The sequence below is a fragment of the Asparagus officinalis genome, chromosome 5 (genome assembly GCF_001876935.1).
Source record: "Asparagus officinalis chromosome 5, Aspof.V1, whole genome shotgun sequence".
Lineage (NCBI taxonomy): Eukaryota > Viridiplantae > Streptophyta > Magnoliopsida > Asparagales > Asparagaceae > Asparagus > Asparagus officinalis.
The window spans coordinates 126478399-126497698 of NC_033798.1; the positions used below are offsets into that span (position 1 = coordinate 126478399).

The 19300-nt window shown below is 35.2% G+C and overlaps 1 protein-coding gene across 2 annotated transcripts; it reads right to left on the bottom strand.

Annotated features, from left to right (window-relative positions):
• LOC109843655 (bidirectional sugar transporter SWEET6a-like) lies at positions 1519–16248 on the bottom strand. Of its 2 annotated transcripts, XM_020412611.1 has the most exons (7): positions 16159–16248; positions 7047–7133; positions 6867–6903; positions 6566–6782; positions 3399–3560; positions 2035–2154; positions 1519–1677 (listed from the first exon to the last, which is right to left on the bottom strand). In XM_020412611.1, the coding sequence occupies exons 2-7, from the start codon at positions 7087–7089 to the stop codon at positions 1549–1551; spliced, it is 708 nt and encodes a 235-aa protein (XP_020268200.1). In that variant the 5' UTR covers positions 7090–7133; positions 16159–16248; the 3' UTR covers positions 1519–1548. The 2 variants fall into 2 exon arrangements, with proteins under 2 accessions (XP_020268200.1, XP_020268199.1); XM_020412610.1 differs by lacking the exons at positions 6566–6782; positions 6867–6903; positions 7047–7133; positions 16159–16248 and adding exons at positions 4488–4704; positions 4789–4825; positions 4969–5077.

Here is a 19300-nt window from a genome sequence, read left to right on the forward strand (position 1 = left end):
CACTGCCACCTCAGCGTTGGGAGCTTGGGTGAGAGCCTACTGCACTTGCTCTAAAGGCTACTGACTGCTTCTAATATAGAGTTGCACCTGTACCCAACACGTTTCATACCAGTACATGTACCCGATACTTGTTGGACACTCTCTAAATATATGCATATATTTATTTAGACATGTACTCAATTATACAATACATGTTTAATTTAAAACATTTGTCGTACACTTTTTGGATTGCGTATACATCATACACTTCACATCCATTTTTCTTGGACACGGGCTAAGTTCTTTTCAGCCTTAAGAGCTAAAGATTTAAAAGGCTTTTTACATTTGCATCTCAGGACTACAAATATACCCCATGAGTTTCAGTCGTGTCCCTGTATTCTACCTTTTACAAATTTGCCATGGTCTAATCAGAGCAGAGACCTGAAATAGCGGATCGATCTTGGTTTAATTTTGCTGATTATGTCAATTTGATACAACTATTAGTCGTATTTCTTCCAATTTTTCAGAAGAAGCTGATAATTACTCTGTTCTTGGTGAGTACGTACGACTGGGACAAAGAGGAACGAAGATTATTCGATGGAACTCTGTTATCAAAAGAAAGGCGTGAAGAAAATTGGGAGAGGCGAATCACTCAACGCCTTATCATTGTACTTAATTATCCTATGTAACTAAACACCAGTGGCGGATCCACACCCTCTCGCGTGGTGGTTCAAAATATACATTAATATTTTTTTTCAAGATCTATTATTAGAGGCGTAAAAAACAATAAATAAATATAAAGCGAAAAAATATTTTTAGAGAAGCAAAAATAAAAAAATAGGAGAAAGTATATATATATATAAAGATAATTACTTGGCTTATCTTCATCTAAATACAGTAAATAGAATGTTGGGTTAAAAAAAAGAAAGAAACATAATGTAGAGAAAGTGGTTTGTAAAAAAGCAAACTTAGAAAGCTTTGGGAGGATTAGAACCTGTGACCTCTTAGAAACTAACAACCACTAGTACCACTGGGCTATAAGTTAGTTATGTTCACTAACAGATATCTATAATATATAGTTTATTTACGAAAGTTGAGGTGGTTCAAGTGAACCACTTTGAACAGGCATGGGTCCGCCAATGCTAAACACCTACTTATTAAATGACAATGAAACTTTTCAAATTTATCAGAGAAATTATCATCCTCTAAACCGCATTAACTAAAATCAAAATCTCATCCAATTGTCTATAGTGTATTTTAACCATAGGAACAACATCAAATTATTCTGGTAAATGTTTTAACTTCCGAATGAAAGTTTACTCGAGGCACAATATCGTACACTGTAAAAGAAATTCCAAAACATGTACACAATGTCAAAAATACACCCAAGTTTCTAACTAATTGATCATAGAAGAATCCAAGTTAAACAACAACAAAAAAAAAAGAAGAAGAAGAAAAACAACTACATCTCACTTGGAAGTCTAGCCAAATAAACCGACGTGAAATATCAAACAAAATTCAAAGTAAAGTCTACTTAGATGACCTAAATTACGGTGGAGGTGGAAATTTTCATTTGGCACTCTGCGCTAACTCGATATCATTATTATTATCCGTGGTCTTCTTTGGAGTAGATTTATAGTAACAAAAGTAGAGTACAAGCTGAGCGGCTCCAAAAATTGCACCAAGACCATTCGGAATCTGAAAAAAAATACAATTTTTTTTAATAATAATAATAAATGAACGCAGATAATGAAAAGAAGAGCGCTTGGTGCTTAAGGAAAGTTCATGGTTAAATTTCTTTGAATGATCATCAGATAACCCCTCTAACTTTCAAAGTAGGAGGGGTCGTTCAGCAAAACCCCTTCGACTTTTACGGTTATCTAAAAAATCTTCCCTAACGTGCGAAGATTTTGCAAGTACTGGGGGTTTCATGATTAAATTTCCTGATATTTTGAAAGTTGCGGGGGTTTAGTAATCATCATCCAAAGTTAATGAGGATATTCTGAAATTTAGCCAAAAAAAATTATTCAGTATATAAATAGTTGAAGGTGTTACCGTGACGAAGAGATCGAATTGGATGAGAGCATATGTTGTCCAGCACACTCCATTCACGAACCCGACCAGCGAAAGGGCCAGAGGCATATATTCCACGCTCTTTGTCCGGATCACCAACATCTGATGGATCCAAGAAAAAAAAAAGTGTGAAATATTAAATTTTTTATCTATACATATATATATATATAGAGAGAGAGAGTAAAACTCCTATCCACTTAAGTGGATAGGAGGTCTTGTCCACCAAACTTTTTATCCACTCATCTTGTCTCAAGATTTGTGCCATCAAAAGATTCACAAATCTTAAAAGATTCTTCATATCTATCATGGATCCCAATGCAATATCAACGGTTAAAAAAGTTGATGGATGACTTATTCCTATCCACTTAAGTTGACATAAGCTTTTACCTATATATATATATAAATCGTAGGTTTTAACTCATGAAATTGTGAATTGTGACCATCTCAATATTTACCAACAGGTCAAAATGGCTACAAATAGCCAAAAATCATGGGTTATATAGCCCACGAAATAGTAAATTTTGGCCCCTGAAAAATTATTTTAAAAGACAAAATATAGCAAACAATCGTGAGTTATAGCTCACAAAATCATACATTTTGGTTACCATGAAATTATTTACCAATTTATTGAAACAACTAAAATGGCCTAATTATAGCTCAAGAAATCAAGAATTTTAGCCCTCTCAAAATTACTTGCTGGATAGGATAGCAAAAAGTTGTCCGCCAAACTTTTTAGCCACTCATATTTTCTAGGAATCCTTGCATGATATGAAAATATTTTTTATATTAATAAATGAGTGGCTAGAAAGTTTGATGGACATCAACTTAAGTTGATAGGAGAGAACTGAAATATATTACAGTTTGGACAAGCTAAACCGTAATTGCAATATGAAAATATATTACAATGAATTATATTACGATGCAATATCAACCGAAGAGCAGTACGTTCGTACAAAATCCAGAGCAAAAAAAAAAAAGTAAAGGGTTGTTAATTTGCGTATATACCCCCTTACATTATGGGTATCATCAACAATACCCTTCAAATCTCAATATTTGCAAAACTGCCCTTAAATCGTTAATTTTGGAGGAAAAAAATTACCCTCAAAGCTTGGACAAGCTAAACCGTAATTGCAATACAAAAACTATCAACAGATTAGTTGAATTTTTAACACCAAGTTGATGATTTGTTGATTTTAGGGGTATTTTTCCCCTAAAGTTGATTATTCAAGGGGTAAATTTGCAAGTACTAAGATTGGGGAGCTAGCATTTATGCAGATACACATGATTTAAGGGGTATATATGCAAATAACAAAAAATAAATACAAATGTAAATTTAAAAGAGTTACCATGACTGATAGAGGGGAGGCATACATGGCCGTGCCAAAAATCACACACAGAACTCCTACAATTAATTGCCTTTTATGATGCGTGTGAGCTCCGAGGAGAACCCCAACGGCTACTGAAGCCATGAAGACCAACTCTCCGGCTAAGATACCCAAAACTTTCAACTGTTTAAAAAAAAAAAGGGGTAATTAGCTTCACTTCACAAATAACTCAATTAAGAAAATTACTTCAAAAAAACAATTTCAGCAATATTTGTTCCAAGGAAATTATATCAGCCCAAACCACCTTAATTTCAGCGTGAAGAATAAACATGATATAAATAAAGAGTAGAGATCAGAACGAATCAAAACGACAGCATTTATATCTTTTGAAATCATTGATTAATCCGAAACAAAAACCAAATTCCATTAATTTTCCAATACAAATTTAAATACATGTCCATCGAATATTTTCATTGAATTCTTATTTTACATCAAATTAAATATAATTGTTATTGGGGTAAATTGCACCAAACCACCAATAACTTTTAGAATTTTTAGTAAACCCCCAATAATTTCAAAACTTGCACGAAGCCCCCAATAGGTTTTTCGATTTTGCAGAAAACCCATGCAATTTACAACCCGAAAACAACATAAAAGGACAGTCTAAAAGTGTTTGCGGGTTTAGTTTACCCAGAAGATATTGGGTGATCTCTGCAAAAAATTATTTGGTGTTGAGTTCGATCTTGAAGTTATTTGCGGTCTAGCTACTGCAGAACGCTAGAAGTTCATGGGGGTTCACTGTAATTTAACCTGATTATCGATACGAATTGTTTAGTTATAAAGAACTTCCCATTTAATTCATTTTTTGAGCATATACAAAACTGAATCTTCATAACTCAAACGATGGTTTATTCATAGCATACCTAATCTCGACTCCTAAATCTCTCAAAATTACTATATATTGATAGAGCTAGCGCAGAATTGAAAGAGAGAAAAAAATATATTGTAAAAGATAGTAAAAAAAAAAACAGTAGCATGCAAACATATACAAGGGTTGATGACAAGCAAAATATTTAGAGTAGTTAATGATAGAGAAGTTGGGCCACGTACGCGCTTATCTTTTGGCGCGTAGATGAAGTAAACGAGTAGGTACGCGGCCTCCATCGCGAGCCCGATGCCGTTGATCGTGACGACCAGGGTGCTGTCCGGCGTCACGAAGGGAAGCCCATAAAAGACCCACATCATGCAATTGAGAAGAGTCGCCAAGTACGGGATCGCCGAAAACTCCTCCACCGCCTTCTTCTTCCATATCGTAACAAAAGTCGGCCTGCAGAATAAATTTATACTAATTATCTTAAGTCGATTTGCCTAATTATTTAGAGAGAGAGATAAAAAAAAAAGACCCACTTACACCGGAGAGAGAAATAAGAAGAAGGATATGACGTTACCTGAGGAAATAATAAAGTTAGAGAAGAGTGCACAGGGCGTAGAAATTATTTTGCTGTAAAGTTTGATATATTATTTTTAATATGATGCAAATAACTAATTAGATGAGAGAAATAGTTTTAGGGTTTCAGGTCGACGTTGTTACCGATGACGCCGATGACAGTGCGAACTTGATGCGCGGTCACCATCTTCCACCAGCTTTTCGGTGACGAACAGAATACAAATTAAAAGGCTGCACGAAGGGAGAAAGGATTTTAAATTATTTAGAAAGAAATTAAGGGAATTTGGTCTTGGAGAGGGTTACGCACTTTAAATAATATTTGATAGTATCAGAGATATCAGATTTGAACAGTTTAGACCTTATCCCTATGCCGGTAACTATGCAATCTTTGAAAAAGATCCGAAATATATATCATCATATGAATTCCATTCTAAATTGGAAGTTAATTTTATACAAGGAAAACCAATAATCCATATATAATATTTTAGGAAGTAATCATCAACAACTAATCCCAGATTTTTCCAGAAAATTAACTTGAATTCCATATCTTTTATTTAAGAACTCATGCGTAGTCATCTGTAGTGGTAAAAACACCAAATTGGTATATTTTGTTTACCCTTAGGGGGTGTTTGGTTGCATTGTTTTTGAGAAATGTTTTCTCAAAAGTACTGACGCATGGCATTTATGTAATTAAGAGTTTTCTATACATTTCTATAAACTGTGTTTGGCTCCAAAAAAATTTACAGAAATGTTTTCTGTAAAGTGCCCAAAAGTACCAAATTTTATGGAAATTGATTTCCTTCTAAAATGGGAGGAAATCTCTTGGAAATCTGACGCATTCATTATTTAAATAATAAAACTTATTAACTCTTTTCTACAAAGTTCTCACTTTTCTATAAAGTTGGTGGTGTTTGGTTACATTTCTATAAATTATAGGAAATGTTGCTATTTTCCTAAAAGTTATTTCTCATTTTCTTGTTTTGAACCAAACAAGCACAATACAAAAAATAAGAAAATTTGTACTTTTTAACTTCTCAAAACTTTTCCTATAATTTTTTTAAGAAATACAAGAAAATCAAATTTGGGATGGAAAACATTTCCTATAATTTATAGAAATGTAACCAAACACCACCAACTTTATAGAAAAGTGAGAACTTTATAGAAAAGTGTTAATGAGTTTTATTATTTAAATAATGAATGCGTCAGATTTCCAAGAGATTTCCTCCCATTTTAGAAGGAAATCAATTTCCATAAAATTTGGTACTTTTCTGTACTTTACAGAAAACATTTCTGTAAAATTTTTTGGAGCCAAACACAGTTTATAGAAATGTATAGAAAACTCTTAATTACATAAATGCCATGCGTCAGTACTTTTGAGAAAACATTTCTCAAAAACAATGCAACCAAACACCCCATTAGATTAGGTGTGTTAGCATTATCCTGACAGGGGCCAGGGCCTACGAGAGCGAGCGCTGTCAGAGGGAGCCAGCGTAGCTCGTTTCAGAAACAAAACTGAATCTTCATAACTCAAACGATGGTTTATTCATAGCATACCTAATCTCGACTCCTAAATCTCTCAAAATTACTATATATTGATAGAGCTAGCGCAGAATTGAAAGAGAGAAAAAAATATATTGTAAAAGATAGTAAAAAAAAAAACAGTAGCATGCAAACATATACAAGGGTTGATGACAAGCAAAATATTTAGAGTAGTTAATGATAGAGAAGTTGGGCCACGTACGCGCTTATCTTTTGGCGCGTAGATGAAGTAAACGAGTAGGTACGCGGCCTCCATCGCGAGCCCGATGCCGTTGATCGTGACGACCAGGGTGCTGTCCGGCGTCACGAAGGGAAGCCCATAAAAGACCCACATCATGCAATTGAGAAGAGTCGCCAAGTACGGGATCGCCGAAAACTCCTCCACCGCCTTCTTCTTCCATATCGTAACAAAAGTCGGCCTGCAGAATAAATTTATACTAATTATCTTAAGTCGATTTGCCTAATTATTTAGAGAGAGAGATAAAAAAAAAAGACCCACTTACACCGGAGAGAGAAATAAGAAGAAGGATATGACGTTACCTGAGGAAATAATAAAGTTAGAGAAGAGTGCACAGGGCGTAGAAATTATTTTGCTGTAAAGTTTGATATATTATTTTTAATATGATGCAAATAACTAATTAGATGAGAGAAATAGTTTTAGGGTTTCAGGTCGACGTTGTTACCGATGACGCCGATGACAGTGCGAACTTGATGCGCGGTCACCATCTTCCACCAGCTTTTCGGTGACGAACAGAATACAAATTAAAAGGCTGCACGAAGGGAGAAAGGATTTTAAATTATTTAGAAAGAAATTAAGGGAATTTGGTCTTGGAGAGGGTTACGCACTTTAAATAATATTTGATAGTATCAGAGATATCAGATTTGAACAGTTTAGACCTTATCCCTATGCCGGTAACTATGCAATCTTTGAAAAAGATCCGAAATATATATCATCATATGAATTCCATTCTAAATTGGAAGTTAATTTTATACAAGGAAAACCAATAATCCATATATAATATTTTAGGAAGTAATCATCAACAACTAATCCCAGATTTTTCCAGAAAATTAACTTGAATTCCATATCTTTTATTTAAGAACTCATGCGTAGTCATCTGTAGTGGTAAAAACACCAAATTGGTATATTTTGTTTACCCTTAGGGGGTGTTTGGTTGCATTGTTTTTGAGAAATGTTTTCTCAAAAGTACTGACGCATGGCATTTATGTAATTAAGAGTTTTCTATACATTTCTATAAACTGTGTTTGGCTCCAAAAAAATTTACAGAAATGTTTTCTGTAAAGTGCCCAAAAGTACCAAATTTTATGGAAATTGATTTCCTTCTAAAATGGGAGGAAATCTCTTGGAAATCTGACGCATTCATTATTTAAATAATAAAACTTATTAACTCTTTTCTACAAAGTTCTCACTTTTCTATAAAGTTGGTGGTGTTTGGTTACATTTCTATAAATTATAGGAAATGTTGCTATTTTCCTAAAAGTTATTTCTCATTTTCTTGTTTTGAACCAAACAAGCACAATACAAAAAATAAGAAAATTTGTACTTTTTAACTTCTCAAAACTTTTCCTATAATTTTTTTAAGAAATACAAGAAAATCAAATTTGGGATGGAAAACATTTCCTATAATTTATAGAAATGTAACCAAACACCCCCTTAGTGTGACAGTTTGATATATATTTTTTCTCCAGCGATATATTGGTATTATTATTATTATTTAGGCAACAAATGTGCCTCAATTTTGGCCGGACCCAAAATTCCTGTGAAATTTCCCACGTGACGCCTCACTTGATGCGAACGTGGCTCCCAGTGTCAAACAATTGCAACTAATCTCATCTAAAACCATTCCGTTCTCCATCACTCTCTCAAATAAACCCAATAGCTTCATCTATCTTCCCACATTTTCTCAAGCTCTCCATTAATAAGCTACAAGTCATAACAGCTATATCCTCATTCCTGTAATTACATAAAGCTCTGACTAACACGAAGCAATCGAACCCATCAGGCACCGCTCCTTTCGCTAAGAAACCCATCAAAATCTCGCACATTTCTAAAGCTCTCCCTTCTCTACAAAGCTCATTGATCAAAATCTCGCAAGTCACTATCGAAAATGATTCGAGCTACCGATGAGGATGTTTAAAGTGTACACATCGGGCTTGACTCGATCTTGGATCATGGTGTGGTACCATTGTAGAGCTTGTTGGTGTTGGTTATGTTTGGCGAAGGCGGAGATGAAGAGGTTGTAGAGGGAGGGAGTGGGTCGAGAGTCAATGAAGGATTTGAAGAGGTTGAATGTCTAGGAGGTGTCGGAGAGGCGAGAGGAGCGGAGGAGGGAAGAGAGGGAGAGGTGGAGGAGGAGGAAGAATGAGATTGAGAGGGGTTAGGGTTTGGGATTGGAGCTGATTTATGACGCTGGAAGGCACGCTGAATTTGAGGCCCATTTATCGTCGGAGAAAAAATAATATATCAATATATCACCGGAAAAAATATATCAAACTATCACTAAGGGTAAACAAAATATACAAATTCGGTATTTTTGCCCATCTGTAGTCTATACGCTCATACAGTATTTGATATTGAGTTGAACTCTGATGTACATCAAAGTCCAGTTAGCTTCAAAATGGGTTTTGTGAATTCAGATTTTGTTAGCGTTTGTTAAAAACATGATAAATTTGGTTTATAAAATAGAGTTTTGCTTCAATACTCCAATAAATATCTTTTTTTTTTTGTATACAGGGAAAAAAATGGCAAAAAAAGGGGCTTAAATTTTAAGAATGATATTTTGGTACTTCGCTCCTAAAAAAATATTATTATACTTAGATAATCTCAAAAATTATATATTTATTTTCCAAATTTGTTAAGAGATTCCATTTTGAGATTTGTGATAGAGGTGAAGACAACGGATATTCATGGAAAGAAAAGAAAAATAGCAATGTTATATATATATATATGTGAGAGCAATCCAAGGCCCAAAATTACGCATTAGTCTTGCTTTATTTACAAAAGTGACAGGGAAACGAGAAAGATTTTCTGTTTATACTCGAAATCTGAGAGGAATTAATTACCATTGATGCCACAAAATGTTGACTTTCTTCTTAAGGGCTGTTTGGTTCGTTTCCTTGATATAAAGAAATACAATTTCATGTAAAGAAACACAAGTTTTAAGTTTTCCAAACTTTTCCAAGAAATAGATTGTTTTGCTTTGGTTCGCGCATAAAAAATGATGGGAAACCAATGTATTTATTTTTCTTGTGTTTGGTTCGCATAGAAAAAAAAGAAAAACTTTTGTAAACAAAGCAGAGAAGGAAAAAAATCTGACGTGGCAGAGTTTTCATCAATTTCACTTGGTTGGGGAAGGAAATCGGAGAGGGAAAAAAATCTTAGTTGGCGGCGATTTCAGCAGAGTTTTCCCTCTTCCATTCGAGCGAACCAAAGCGGCACAAAGAAATGGACGGAAACAAAAAAGCTGACGTGGAGGGCTAAAAATCTGACGTGGAGGGGTTTTCTGAGTTTTCCACCCCTTATAATAGCGAACCAAACAGCCCCTTACAATAAATTAAGAAATTCAAAACGAAATTCTATTATTGAAAGCTAGTTTTAAAGAGATCAGGTTTGTTCGGGAAGTACTTTAAAAATCAAATTTGTTACCGTAGAAATCTCTTGATCTATATTTGAAAAGACTCCGAATTCAAAATGTAATTTCTTGTTAAAATGCAGTTTGGATTTGCAAAACAATTTAGGTGGAATATCCCAAAAAAAAATTGGTGAACAAGTTTATCAAAAAAAATCAAACTAACGAGTTATATATGAGTTATGCTTTGGTGCTCCGAAAATAAGAATTTTTATAATTTTTAAATGGATGAAAAATTAAAATTTTGGGCTGAAAATAACAAGGGTGCATTTGTCCTTTTCTTTTCAATTCATATCCTATTATTTCTCTGTTCATAACCACTTCACCCACCTCCCTTGTTTCACGTTTACTAGGTGAATTGCACACGTGCAATGCACATGGTATACTTTTTAGATTTAGTTAAAATTGGTAATTTAGTTTAGCCTAATTTGAAGCTTATATACATGTTTAAACAAACATATAATAGTGTAATTTTCAGATTTTGATTTTTCAATGTACAAAAGAATATAAATCAATACAATTTATTACACTTATTTATAAATTAATATTTTCTCGTAAATGGGGTATCAAATTGTTAATGTTAGTATGTAGAAAGATCCTCTGACTTAGTTCTAAATCTTTTCAGTGAAAATATAAATAAAAGTGTAATTTTTCAATCGACGGTTAATTTTATTCCTCTTTATAATGATAAGAAAGGAATTGACATATGCATGCTATGCATAATTTTATACAATATAACTAAAAGCAAGAACAATAATATCTATTTTAAACACACCTTTGCATTATAATACCAAATTTTTGTCATAAATATGGAAGGAAAAATAAAAGAGAGAAATCTAATATGATAGAATACGGCCAAATTAGATTTTGTTAAAGATCAAGTGAGAAATTAGTTGAAGAAAACTAACCCTTCTCAAATATTAGTTTTATCCTTTTCTATGATGTTTTCAACTCCAGAACTACCCTCTAAGTTTAACCTATTTACAAATGTAGGTGTGGAAGGCCTATCAACCGCATAATCCCTTAAATTGTGGATTAGAGAGCTAGATTTTAGGCTTTTCTATTTACAGAAGATGCCATGGAGCACCGAAGCTGTTGGCGTTATATATTTAGTTATTCCTTTTAGAAGATAGTATATATCTACCGATTATTTATATTACAAAGCGTTTCTTAGTCGTAAAATTCACTTTCAAAATAAAACTTTATTTATTTATTTGGTAGTACGTTTATATAATTTTTACCCAAGGAAAGTATAGTATTTATTCACTACAACAAAAGTTGTATGCATCCACATTTATTTTATGACACATATAAAAGTGTTATTTTACTTACAAAGTATTAAACAATGACACAAATAAAAAGTAAAGCAAATCACGATACATATTTATGTCTTTAAATATGTAATTAAATATGTGTCACGCTCTATTTGTGTGGCATAAAAAATATATGACGTAGATACAAAAAATAAATCATAATTCTCAACCTTTGTTGTAGTGATTAAAATATATATATATATCATAATTCTCAACCTTTGTTATAGTGATTAAAGAAACTTTTCCTACTCTCACCAGCTAATTGACATCGAATCTTGCGGCACATTTTAGATTAATAATTCTTTTTACCTTTTGGATTATATACAACAACAACTCGTTGCTTTTTCTATTTTTATTTTATTTATATTTATACTTTTTATTTTTTTTTGTTGATAAAACAACTCGTTGCTTCTTGAAGCTTAAAAATAACTAATCATAAATCAGATATAATAGATTTATTTACAAAATCCATATATTTAATGATATTGAATTGTTTACCAATGAGCACGTTTTACTTGTCAAACTCAACTAGAAGTTGTTTCTAGTGGTATTCGAGCTCTAAATTAAAATCGTGGATCAAATCAATTAATTATATAAAGTAGAGATAATATCCTATTTTTATTTGTATAAAAAGCATGCATGGTAATGATAGGTCCAATATCTGTTTGAAAATTTAAATAAATAATTATAACCATATGCATACGTACATATTATGCTTTGTGATTGATTTTATTACTTTATATTATACCCTAAACAAAAGAGGAGGGAAATATTTTTCTGAAAGTAGCTAGCTATTTGCGAGAAGGCAGTATATCATGTGAATGAAAGGGACGTGAGGCATGTGGGCCAGCAGCAAGACGCGTGAGGAGCTTTGGTTGGCGTGTGCGAAGCTTGGATGTGGGGACCACGTTATCAAACCGCGTGAAGAAATGCAGCTAAGTTTGAAAGGCCCACCCGATAGTTTTTTGAGAAATGCAGCTAAGTTTGAAAGGCCCACCCGATAGTTTTTTGCTGCAACTATATAAATCTCTTTGTAGCCTAGGGTTTAGGGTTGGGCAGAGGGCTTGGTGTGTATAGGAGGCGGTGAAGGTGCAAGTTGGATTCCTTTTCTTTCGGCTGTGTTGTTTTCGGCAGAGCAAGGTGGTTTTTCGGCGGCTTTGTTTCTTGGAGAAAACGCAGCAAGGAAAAAGGAGAAGAAGAGGGGTTTTTGCATTCTTTTGAGAGAGTATTTGTGTGAGGGTTTAGATTCGAGAGATTGTAAACCCTATTTGTATTCACTTTCCCTCTATTAGTAGATCTCCCCCTCCTTGCCCCGTGAACGTAGGCAGTTTGCCGAACCACATAAAATTGATTTGTTTGAGTTTGTGGCTATTGTAATAGTTTTTAGGATCCCTCGACAGGTCAGTCCTAGAACTGATGAGAGGAAGAGCCGATATCTCACTTGGTTGAGATATCCGCTTCAGATTCTTGTCTCCTTGGTGAGACGGGAATTCTTATTGATCTTTCCCTCTTATTGTGCACCAGAAACTCTGCCGAAATTTTCGCTGCGCACAACAAGTGGTATCAGAGCGTTTGAATATCCACTCTATGAAGATAGATGTGGAGAAATTTAATGGTACAAATAATTTTGGATTATGGAGATGCGAGGTTTTGGATGCGCTGAACGCGCAGAATTTGGAGGATACCTTGGAGTTAGATGGCAAGCCAGATGAGATTGAAGAGAAGGTTTGGAAAAAGATGAATCGAACGGCGTGTGGTGTGATTAGGTCTTGTTTGACTCAAGATCTAAAATATGATGTGATGAATGAGACTTCTGCGAAGAAGATTTGGGAGATTCTCGAAAGCAAGTATTTGACCAAGAGTGTGGAAAATCGCTTGCATTTGAAGAGGAGACTTTATCGTTTCCAGTTGAAGAAGGGAACCTCCATTAGAGATCACATGAACCACTACACGAAGCTTCTTGCGGATTTGGCGAATGTGGATGTCATAATTGAAGATGAGGACAAGGCGTTGTTGTTGTTGAGTTCCTTGCCCGACGAGGAATATGAGACCTTTGTTCTTACTCTGATTAATAGGAAGGCATCACTTTCGTATAGTGAGGTCACTGCTGCATTGGTGAATTATCAGCTTCGGAAGAAGGATAAGGAGAATTCGACTGAGTCGGTAGCAGAGGCATTGATCGCAAGAGGGAAGAGTCCAAACCGAAAGAATTGGAAGTCACAGTCTAGAGTAGGGCATCCTACAATTGGAAAAGATCAGTGTGCTTGGTGCAAGGAGACTGGTCATTGGAAGAAAGACTGCCCAAAGCTCGACGAATGGATGAAGAATAAGCAGAAGGGGAAAGGGAAGCAGCCATCATCAGAAGCAAACATCGTATCGGATGGTAATAATTCTGACTCTTCTATTTATTCGCTTTCTATCAGTCCTACAGATAGCTATTCGGAGGAATCTGAATGGATGTTGGATAGTGGTGCGACCTATCATGTGTGCCCTAGAAGGGAATGGTTCTCCAGTTTTGAGAAGCTGGTGGATAGTGGTGTGGTGTACATGGCTGATAACCGTGCATGCCAGATCCTTGGGATAGGAAGAATTCGCATAAAGATGTTTGACGGGACTGTTAGAGAGTTAAACGATGTGAGATATGTTCCTTCTTTGAGGAAGAACTTGATCTCGATTGGAGCTTTGGTTGGAGAGGGTCTGAAGGTTCGTGTTGAGGACATGGTTCTCGAGATTGCGAGAGACTCTCGTATTTTGATGAAGGGCGTCAGGAGAAATAACCTGTATTACTTGACTGGAGGTATAGTGGCAGGTGAAGAGCTGACGACTTCTGTTGATTTGACTAGACAATGGTATTTGGGGCTTGGCCATTCCAGTATTAATTCCTCGCATAGATTGAAAGAGGGTGCAAAGACCTGCAGTTTGAAGTCCAGTGAACATGTTGATGTGAGCAAGAAGACCGAGGTGAAGTGTGGCACCTCTATTCACCGTGCTAAGGGTCGTTCTGGAGGAGTTCACGTGGATGTTTGGGGGCCTTCCAAGGGGGCATCATTGGGAGGTAATAGGCGTTTGGTTTCCTTTGTTGGTGGCTGTTCTAGGCGTGTTTGGGTTGCAACCAAATCCCCTTTGGAGAAAGTCCTAGTAGTATCCAACAGATTGAAGAAGTGTGTGACAGACAGAAAGGTGAAGGTACTCCATTCTGGTGGGAGGTACAAGATGGACCTGTTTCTGTGTTGGAGCCGAGCTCACGGCATTTCGAGACACTTTGTTGGAAAGGAAATCTTGGGACAACTAGATAAGGTGACAAATTTGGAGAACCGTGCCTTGCTGGAGGAGGATCGATGTTTGTGGTCGAGCAATGGTTTACAGAAGAGTTTCTGGACAGAGGCTTTGACATATTTGGGTCATCCTATTAAAGGGTTGTCAACTGCTGTGATTGGAGGTAAAACTCCATTGGAAGATAGGTCTGGTAGTGTCACTTTGGTTGAGGCTTCGATGAGGGAGCTAATTGACTCTCAGCAGGTGGAGAGTTTTAGACAGACCTTAGAGGTATCACAGCGGGTGGAGAGTGATGCTACTCCACATTGGGTGAAGATTACTCCAGATCATACTGCATTATTTGGGATTCCAGCTAAGGTGACACGGCTTGGAGATCATTTGTTTTTGGATGCAGATGATGAGTTGGGTTTTGATTCGAGTGCAGCTGATAGATGCAGTTTGAATATGACCATTGGTTCATCTCAGGTGGAGGTGTTTGAGGCCATTGGAGGTGCTATCAGCCGTAGACTTGATCGTGATATTGGAGAAGGGTTGCGTACTCTTCTATTGGATTGAGGTCGTTAGCGGCCATTTGGGTGAACTACGTTCGGCTTGATTCCTTGGGCAAGAGGATACGTAGGCAGTCTTATGATGCAGCCGGGATTGGATTTTGATGGGGGTGAGATCGATTTGGTGAGTTGATACTGACATTTGGAGAGTGTTTGCATTCTCATTTAATTATTTCACGGTGTACTGGACACAACAAGTGAGACATTTGGTTTGGTCGGTGTCGGCTCAGTTTTGGAAGAAACTTCACCGAGGTGGAGAATTGTGAATGAAAGGGACGTGAGGCATGTGGGCCAGCAGCAAGACGCGTGAGGAGCTTTGGTTGGCGTGTGCGAAGCTTGGATGTGGGGACCACGTTATCAAACCGCGTGAAGAAATGCAGCTATGTTTGAAAGGCCCACTCGATAGTTTTTTGCTGCAACTATATAAATCTCTTTGTAGCCTAGGGTTTAGGGTTGGGCAGAGGGCTTGGTGTGTACAGGAGGCGGTGAAGGTGCAAGTTGGATTCCTTTTCTTTCGGCTGTGTTGTTTTCGGCAGAGCAAGGTGGTTTTTCGGCGGCTTTGTTTCTTGGAGAAAACGCAGCAAGGAAAAAGGAGAAGAAGAGGGGTTTTTGCATTCTTTTGAGAGAGTATTTGTGTGAGGGTTTAGATTCGAGAGATTGTAAACCCTATTTGTATTCACTTTCCCTCTATTAGTAGATCTCCCCCTCCTTGCCCCGTGGACGTAGGCAGTTTGCCGAACCACGTAAAATTGATTTGTTTGAGTTTGTGGCTATTGTAATAGTTTTTAGGATCCCTCGACAGGTCAGTCCTAGAATTGATGAGAGGAAGAGCCGATATCTCACTTGGTTGAGATATCCGCTTCAGATTCTTGTCTCCTTGGTGAGACGGGAATTCTTATTGATCTTTCCCTCTTATTGTGCACCAGAAACTCTGCCGAAATTTCCGCTAAGCACAACATATCAAATATTTCATAAATAAAAACAAAAGCAAATAAAATTAAAAAAGCGAACCTCGATACTTCTTTGACTTGCTTGATTCTCTCTCCTCTCTCCCTCTCTTGTTGCAGCAGCTACAAAAGCTAAATAAATTATGAAACAAACTTTAGACGAAGCCAATTTATAGGCTTTATATAGCGTGTTTTAAGATAACGCAAACATTAAAAGATAAGCGTAACAAACTTATTCGTGATAAATTTAATATATCTCTAAAGATAATAAGCAAATCATTTTATTTAAAAAAAAAGATAAGGAGCAGAATTCTCAGCATAATTAGGATTAATCACAGTATCTCTAACCCCACCGACCTTTTATAATGATTCGCTGCCAATTTTTTGAAATTTTCACCGCGATATGTGAACATCTAAAGGAGGGTTAGTCACCTAGAACTTAAAATTTGAACTGACATAATTTGTGAGATAAATTTTTAAGGTGTTAATCTCATAGAACTAAAACTAGAACAAAATTTTACAGTATTAGTCAAGTAGAACTCTAACAAAACTAGAATTAGGATAATGGTACAAAATTATCCTATTTTTTTAATTTTTCTATAAAATGAGAGTTCTAGTCTCTCAAATTATTTCAAGTTTTAGCTTGGAACTAGATGGTAAAACACTAGAACTCATATTTATTTTGTTATTTTTTATATTTTTTTTCTTTACTTCTTTCCTATTATGGTTATCATCATCATTATAATAACAATTATCAATATCTTATAGTCTAACCAAAAGTTATTTAATAATAAAGAACATTCTTGTAAGCAATTATCAATCGATAATAGTAAGTTTAAAATACATAAATAATATTTATATCTTCAAAATGCATAAATATATATTTCATGATTATAAAAATTTATCCCGCGTTATTTTATCAAAATATCTCACTTCACAAAATTGTTCCTATTTATTCCACTAAAATATCCCACTATCGAAAAATTATTCCACTTTAACAATTATCCCATTTTGCATGAAAATGTCCCAATTAACTAGCACCTAGGGAAGGATATATAAGAGTAATTTAGTAGTTAAAATATGAAGAAATCCTCTTTTTTTTTAAGATCACTTCCAAATCTAAAAATCAACGCTTCTCACCATGCAGTTGCCTCATTTCAAATTACCGTATAGATAATAGATAATGTCCGTTTTCCTTCCATATGGATAAATTTGTGTAGAAGTAGACCTTTAAAAGTCTATTATCTATTATCCATCTATTATCTATTACTTATCATTATATTTAATATTAAAAGCTTTTAAAAAAAATCAATATATGTTCTCAACAATTTATTATCCACTAGTTTTTATACACGTGCAATGCACATATTTAAATATGAAAATAATTTATTTATTGGTTTATTTTCTTACTATAAATCAGTCAGATTCATTTCGAGCTAAATTTGTAAACTGGATTATTAGGTTTGAGATAATTTTATTTAAGCATTTTAAAAATTTTGATAAAATGCATTTATATGTTAAACTGGGATCAATATACTTTTATATATTTGGATAACAACATCACTTTTTTTAATTGGTACATATCAAACTTTATATAATATGTTTATTTATCGGATCATCGAGCTCCGATTTGTTTATCTTAATCACTAAATGTAGTGTTAAGTTTGAAGAAAAACACGATAATATTTTATTAATGTGTAAAAAAATTAATTGACTCTTTCTAAACAATCTAATCTAATCTAATATCTAATAAGAAGAAAGTAACAAAGTCACATACACGTTGATGGAGACGAAAGTGCAACGAAAATTATTATAATTTCTTGGCTCAGATATATAGGCATGGGATGCTGCATGTGAGAGCATAACGAGTTAAATCGAGTTCTATTTGGATAACGATTGTATAATTTCTTGAATTTTGAAACTATTAATACTTAAGATTAAGATAGGATTAGGATTGCAGTTAATAATCAATATTATAGGATTATAGTTCAATTACTACTGCGCCTTTCAATTATGACGTGAAGTAAATTGATTCTATTAGGATAGATATATAGTTTTCACGGCAGCTATAGGATTGGACAAATATGTAGTGACAGTGGTTTTAAATTGTTGATTCACATGATATAGGATAATTAGGATTAAGCTGGCTTCGGCTAAATTAAAGTTATGGGGCTTTAAATTCAAATATAGATTAGTACCCTAATGAGAATTTTGTATAGACTATGTCCCTCACTGTTACAAATTAGCAATGTAGTTGATCAACTTGGTGATATTTGAGATCAGAACAGACACATTCACTTTGTCACAAAATACCAAGCGCATGGCCTAAATTTCTGAAATAGGCTCCAGGTATCTAAATGAATTAATCAGTCACGACAGTACACTGGTAGCACAGGCTTTTGAAGGGGCGGTTTGACAGTGTAAGTTAGCGGGCGATTTTCGTCATGCTATCTTGCACTCCCGCCGGGTAATTTGGAGAAAATTTTGAGTTTCTGATGGCTAGGAAGAAGAAAAGTAGTGGGAAAAACCCGCCGGGTAATTTGGAGAAAATTTTGAGTTTCTGATGGCTAGGAAGAAGAAAAGTAGTGGGAAAAAGATATTAGAGATTGGATTGAGAGCCTCAAGAGTTTCTGATGGCTAGGAAGAAGAAAAGTAGTGGGAAAAAGATATTAGAGATTGGATTGAGAGCCTCAGATCTGATTCCTGAGACATCTGATGATCATTCTGATGTCCGAAGTGATGAATATGATGAAGATTTTATTGAGATGGGATCTACTGGTCCAAAAGGGGCAAATAAATCTAGATCAATGGCTGATGTGCTGAATTCAAACAATTTGCAGTGTGCTCGTGTTGATAGAGTACCAGTGAATGTTCAATCTGGAGTTCTTGATCTCACTGCTGGTTCTAGTAAGTTCCAATCTCCTGGATCTAAAGGTGTTCTTGATCGAGTGCCTGTGGATGTTCAATCAGGAGTTCTTGATCTCACTGCTGGGTCTAGTAAGTTCAAATCTTCTGGATCTCAAGGCGTTCTTGATCTTAGTAAGCTTAAATCTCCTGGATCTAATGGCGATCTCAGCAAGCGTCAATTTTCTGGTTTTTTTGGTTCTAATGGAGTTCTTGACCGCAATAAGCAATCTACTGGTTCTAGTAGTTCGGTTAGAGTCTCTTGGGCAGATGAGGTGGATCTAGGTTGTTCGCGGGGAAAA